This window comes from Heptranchias perlo, chromosome 21 (assembly GCF_035084215.1).
Source record: "Heptranchias perlo isolate sHepPer1 chromosome 21, sHepPer1.hap1, whole genome shotgun sequence".
Lineage (NCBI taxonomy): Eukaryota > Metazoa > Chordata > Chondrichthyes > Hexanchiformes > Hexanchidae > Heptranchias > Heptranchias perlo.
Window position 1 is genome coordinate 51,435,907 of NC_090345.1, and position 6,115 is coordinate 51,442,021.

Here is a 6,115-nt window from a genome sequence, read left to right on the forward strand (position 1 = left end):
TGGCTCTCCCCCTCCTACCCCCTCCCCCTGGCTCTCCCCCTCCCCCTGGCTCTCCCCCTCCTACCCCCTCCCCCCCTCGGCTCTCCCCCTCCTACCCCTTCCCCCCGGCTCTCCCCCTCCTACCCCTTCCCCCCGGCTCTCCCCCTCCTACCCCCTTCCCCCGACTCTCCCCCTCCCCCCGGCTCTCCCCCTCCCCCCGGCTCTCCCCCTCCTACCTCCTACACCCTCCGCTGACTCTCCCCTCCTACCCCTTCCCCCCGACGCTCCCCCTCCTATCCCCGTCCCTGACTCTCCCCCTCCTACCCCCTGCCCCCTCACCAGACTCTCTCCCTCCTACCCACTCCCCCTCCCCCTCCACCCTGGCACTCCCACTCCCCCCTGCTCTCCCACTCCTATCCCCTTCCCTGGCTCTCCGCCCCCGACCCCGATTCTCCCCTTCCAAACCCTCCCCCAGGCTTTCCCCCTCACACCCCCTCCCCTGACTCTCTCCCCTCCTACCCACTCCCCCCTGGCTCTCCCCCTCCTACCCCCTCCCCTGACTCTCCCCCTCCCCCTGGATCTCAGGCTCCTACCTCCTCCCCCTGACTCTCCCCCTCCTACCCCCCTCCCCCTGACTCTCCCCCTCCTACCCCCTGGCTCTCCCCCTCCTACCCCCCCTCCCCCTGACTCTCCCCCTCCTACCCCCTGGCTCTCCCCCTCCTACCCCCCTGGCTCTCCCCCTCCGAGCCCCTCCCCCTGACTCTCCCCCTCCTAACCCCTCCCCGACTCTCCCCCTCCTAACCCCTCCCCGACTCTCCCCCTCCTAACCCCTCCCCGACTCTCCCCCTCCGCCTGGATCACCCCCCCGCCTGGATCACCCCCCCGCCCTGACTCTCCCCCTCCTACCCCCTCCCCTGGCTCTCCCCCTCCTACCCCCCTCTCCCCTGGCTCTCCCCCTCCTACCCCCCTCCCCTGACTCTCCGCCTCCTCCCCTCCAAACCCCTCCCCCCGGCTCTCCCCCTCTTACCCCTCCCCCCCTCCGACGCCCTTCCCCCCGGCTCTCCCCCTCCTACACCCTCCGCTGACTCTCCCCCCCGACGCTCCCCCTCCTATCCCCTCCCGACTCTCCCCTGGCTCTCCCCCTCCTACCCCCTGCCCCCTGACCTGACTCTCTCCCTCCTACCCACTCCCCCTCCCCCCCTGGCTCTCCCCCTCCTACCCCCTCCCCCTCCCCCCTGGCTCTCCCCCTCCTACCCCCCTCCCCCTGACTCTCCCCCTCCTACCCCCTCCCCCTGACTCTCCCCCTCCTACCCCCTCCCCCTGGCTCTCCCCCTCCTACCCCCTCCCCCTGGCTCTCCCCCTCCCAGCCCCTCCCCCTGGATCGCCCCCTCCCAGCCCCTCCCCGACTCTCCCCCTCCGCCTGGATCACCCCCTCCTAACCCCTCCGCCTGGATCACCCCCTCGCCCTGACTCTCCCCCTCCTACCCCCTCCCCTGGCTCTCCCCCTCCTACCCCCCTCTCCCCTGGCTCTCCCCCTCCTACCCCCTCCCCCTGACTCTCCGCCTCCTCCCCTCCAAACCCCTCCCCCGGCTCTCCCCCTCTTACCCCTCCCCCCTCCCCCTTCCCCGACTCTCCCCCCTCCCCCCGGCTCTCCCCCTCCTACGCCCTTCCCCCCGGCCTCTCCCCCTCCGCTGACTCTCCCCCCCGACGCTCCCCCTCCTATCCCCTCCCGACTCTCCCCCTTCCCCCTGGCTCTCCCCCTCCTACCCACTGCCCCCTCACCTGACTCTCTCCCTCCTACCCACTCCCTCTCCCCCCTGGCTCTCCGCCTCCTATCCCCTTCCCTGGCTCTCCGCCTCCTACCGCCTTCCCCCTGACTCTCCCCCTCCAAACCCCTCCCCCTGGCTTTCCCCCTCACACCCCCTCCCCTGACTCTCTCCCTCCTACCCACTCCCCCCTGGCTCTCCCCCTCCTACCCCCCTCCCCTGACTCTCCCCCTCCCCTGACTCTCCCCCTCCGCCTGGATCTCCCCCTCCGCCTGGATCTCAGGCTCCTACCTCCTCCCCCTGACTCTCCCCCTCCTACCCCCTCCCCCTGACTCTCCCCCTCCTACCCCCTCCCCCTGGCTCTCCCCCTCCTACCCCCTCCCCTGACTCTCCCCCTCCTACTGGATCTCAGGCTCCTACCTCCTCCCCCTGGCTATCCCCCTCCTACCCCCCTCCCCCTGACTCTCCCCCATCCTATCCCCTCCCCCTGACTCTCCCCCTCCCTCCCCCCTCGCCCTGGCTCTCCCCCCTCCCCTGACTCTCCCCCTCCTACCCCCTCCCCTAGCTCTCCCCCTCCTACCCCCTCTCCCCTGGCTCTCCCCCGACTCTCCCCCTCCTCGCCCTGGCTCTCCCCCTGGCTCTCCCCCTCCTACCCCCTCTCCTCAGGCTCTCCCCCTCCTACCTCCTCCCCCTGACTCTCCCCCACCTACCTCCTCCCCCTGACACTCCCCCACCTACCTACCCCTCCCCCTGACTCTCCCCCACCTACCCCCTCCCCCTGACTCTCCCCCACCTACCCCCTCCCCCTGACTCTCCCCCACCTACCCCCTCCCCCTGACTCTCCCCCACCTACCCCCTCCCCCTGACTCTCCCCCACCTACCCCCTCCCCCTGACTCTCCCCCCACCTACCCCCTCCCCCTGACTCTCCCCCACCTACCCCCTCCCCCTGACTCTCCCCCTCCTACCCTCTCCCCCACCTACCCCCTCCCCCTGACTCTCCCCCACCTACCCCCTCCCCCTGACTCTCCCCCTCCTACCCCCTCCCCCTGACTCTCCCCCCACCTACCCCCTCCCCCTGACTCTCCCCCTCCTACCCCCTCCCCCTGACTCTCCCCCCTCCTACCCCCTCCCCCTGACTCTCCCCTTCCTACCCCCTCCCCCTGACTCTCCCCCTCCTACCCCCTCCCCCTGACTCTCCCCCACCTACCCCCTCCCCCTGGCTATCCCCCTCCTACCCCCTCCCCCTGACTCTCCCCATCCTATCCCCTCCCCCTGACTCTCCCCCTCCCCTGACTCTCCCCCCTCCTCCCCCCTCGCCTGACTCTCCCCCTCCTACCCCCTCCCCCCTGGCTCTCCCCCTCCTACCCCCCTCCCCTGGCTCTCCCCCTCCTCCCCCGACTCTCCCCCTCCTCCCCCCTCGCCCTGGCTCTCCCCCTCCGACCCCCTCTCCCCAGGCTCTCCCCCTCCTACCCCCCTCTCCCTGGCTCTCCCCCTCCTACCCCCTCTCCCCAGGCTCTCCCCCTCCTACCCCCTCCCCTGACTCTCCCCCTCCCCCTGGCTCTCCCCCTCCTTCCCCCACCCCCTGACGCTCCCCCTCCTCCCCCTGACACTCCCCCACCTACCCCCTCCCCCTGACTCTCCCCCACCTACCCCCTCCCCCTGACTCTCCCCCACCTACCCCCTCCCCCTGACTCTCCCCCACCTACCCCCTCCCCCTGACTCTCCCCCTCCTACCCCTCCCCTCCCCTGACTCTCCCCCTCCTACCCCCTCCCCCTGACTCTCCCCATCCTATCCCCTCCCCCTGACTCTCCCCCTCCCCTGACTCTCCCCCTCCTACCCCCTCCCCCCTGGCTCTCCCCCTCCTACCCCCTCCCCTGGCTCTCCCCCTCCTACCCCCTCTCCCCTGGCTCTCCCCCTCCTACCCCCCTCTCCCCTGGCTCTCCCCCTCCTACCCCCTCCCCCTTGGCTCTACCCCTCCTACCCCCTCCCCCTGACTCTCCCCCACCTACCCCCTCCCCCTGACTCTCCCCCCTCCCCCTGACTCTCCCCCACCTACCCCCTCCCCCTGACTCTCCCCCTCCCCCTGACTCTCCCCCACCTACCCCCTCCCCCTGACTCTCCCCCTCCCCCTGACTCTCCCCCTCCCCCTGACTCTCCCCCTCCCCCCTGACTCTCCCCCACCTACCCCCTCCCCTCCCCCTGACTCTCCCCCACCTACCCCCTCCCCTCCCCCTGACTCTCCCCCACCTACCCCCTCCCCCTCCCTCTGACTCTCCCCCACCTACCCCCTCCCCCTGACTCTCCCCCACCTACCCCCTCCCCCTGACTCTCCCCCACCTACCCCCTCCCCCTGACTCTCCCCACCTACCCCCTCCCCCTGACTCTCCCCCCACCTACCCCCCTCCCCCTGACTCTCCCCCTCCGACCCCCTCCCCCTGACTCTCCCCCTCCGACCCCCTCCCCCTGACTCTCCCCCTCCGACCCCCTCCCCCTGACTCTCCCCCTCCCCCTGACTCTCCCCCTCCCCCTGACTCTCCCCCTCCCCCTGACTCTCCCCCCTCCCCCTGACTCTCCCCCTCCCCCTGACCTCTCAGGCACCTACCTCCCCCTGACTCTCCCCCTCCTACCCCCTCTCCCCTGACTCTCCCCCTCCTCCCCCCTCGCCCTGACTCTCCCCCTCCCCTGACTCTCCCCCTCCTCCCCCCTCGCCCTGACTCTCCCCCCTCCCCTGACTCTCCCCCTCCTACCCCCTCCCCCTCCTACCCCCCTCCCCCTGGCTCTCCCCCTCCCCTGGCTCTCCCCCTCCTACCCCCTCCCCTGGCTCTCCCCCTCCTACTCCCCTCCCCCTGGCTCTCCCCCTCCTACCCCCTCCCCCTGACTCTCCCCCACCTACCCCCTCCCCCACCTACCCCCTCCCCCTGACTCTCCCCCACCTACCCCCTCCCCCACCTACCCCCTCCCCCTGACTCTCCCCCACCTACCCCCTCCCCCCACCTACCCCCTCCCCCACCTACCCCCTCCCCCTGACTCTCCCCCTCCCCTGGCTCTCCCCCTCCTGCCCCCTTCCCGCTGACTCTCCTACTCCCAAGCCCTCTCCCCCCGACGCCCAGCCCCCGGCCCTCCCCCTCCTCCCCTCTCCCCCCGGCCCTCCCCCTCCTCCCCTCTCCCCCCGGCCCTCCCCTACCTCCTTTCCCCCACTCCTACACTCCCCCCTCCGATGCCACTTAATGAAAATGGGCCTATAAACCCTGGATTAAAATTAGGTTCCCCAGCCCGGGTCCAGCGACATTTTTCCGGGTTGAGAGGTACTCCGAGCCCCAGGCTGCGGCCCACCCATTAGGCCCGAGCCGCGATGTTTCCTACGGGGCCGCGCCGCCGCCCTCACCTTGCTTTTCTTGTGCGCTCTCTTGCTCACGGGCTCTGGCTCCATAACGGGGTCCGAGTCCTCGGGTTGGCAGCTGACTCGAGCCGGCATTTCTCGCTCACAGACCGGGACACGCGGATCCGAGCGACCGGGCAACGCGGCGCCGACGGGAAAGAGGAAGCGGCAGCGCGGAGGCGGCGACAGGGCGGGCCCGCCCGGGACAGCGCGGCTCCGGGGCCCCGCGGCCACCCCCGGTACTGCAGGGAGACCCACCGCCCGGGACAGCGCGGCTCCGGGGCCCCGCGGCCACCCCCGGTACTGCAGGGAGACCCACCGCCCGGGACAGCGCGGCTCCGGGGCCCGCGGCCACCCCCGGTACTGCAGGGAGACCCACCGCCCGGGACAGCGCGGCTCCGGGGCCCGCGGCCACCCCCGGTACTGCAGGGAGACCCACCGCCCGGGACAGCGCGGCTCCGGGGCCCCGCGGCCACCCCCGGTACTGCAGGGAGACACACCGCCCGCCCGGGACAGCGCGGCTCCGGGGCCCGCGGCCACCCCCGGTACTGCAGGGAGACCCACCGCCCGGGACAGCGCGGCTCCGGGGCCCCGCGGCCACCCCCGGTACTGCAGGGAGACCCACCGCCCGGGACAGCGCGGCTCCGGGCCCCGCGGCCACCCCCCGGTACTGCAGGGAGACCCACCGCCCGGGACAGGCGCGGCTCCGGGCCCCGCGGCCACCCCCGGTACTGCAGGGAGACCCACCGCCCGGGGCCCGCGGTCACCCGCCGACATGCGGCAATCCCCCCACCCCCCCCGACCACCAGCCTCCCCTCAGGCAAATTAGGGGACTAAATCTGGAAAGTTCCCCTCCGACCCCCTGAGGTGATTGAAGCGGGTCCCCGGGCAGTGCTGTCTGTGGATCTTGGGACGGAGGTCCTGCTCGCCCCCCGACCCCGCAGCGACCTCCGTCCCAAGATCCACAGACAGCACTGCCCGGGGAGACC

At 72.4% G+C, this 6,115-nt stretch overlaps 1 protein-coding gene across 1 annotated transcript in view; it reads right to left on the reverse strand.

Annotated features, from left to right (window-relative positions):
• Positions 1–5,291, reverse strand: part of ddx21 (DEAD (Asp-Glu-Ala-Asp) box helicase 21) — a 49,510-nt gene extending 44,219 nt beyond the window's left edge. Inside the window, exon 1 of the mRNA XM_068002650.1 lies at positions 5,133–5,291. Coding sequence (XP_067858751.1) covers positions 5,133–5,222 — 90 coding nt within the window. The 5' untranslated portion in view covers positions 5,223–5,291. The remainder of the gene's footprint in view (positions 1–5,132) is intronic.
• Between the last annotated feature and the right edge of the window lie 824 nt (positions 5,292–6,115).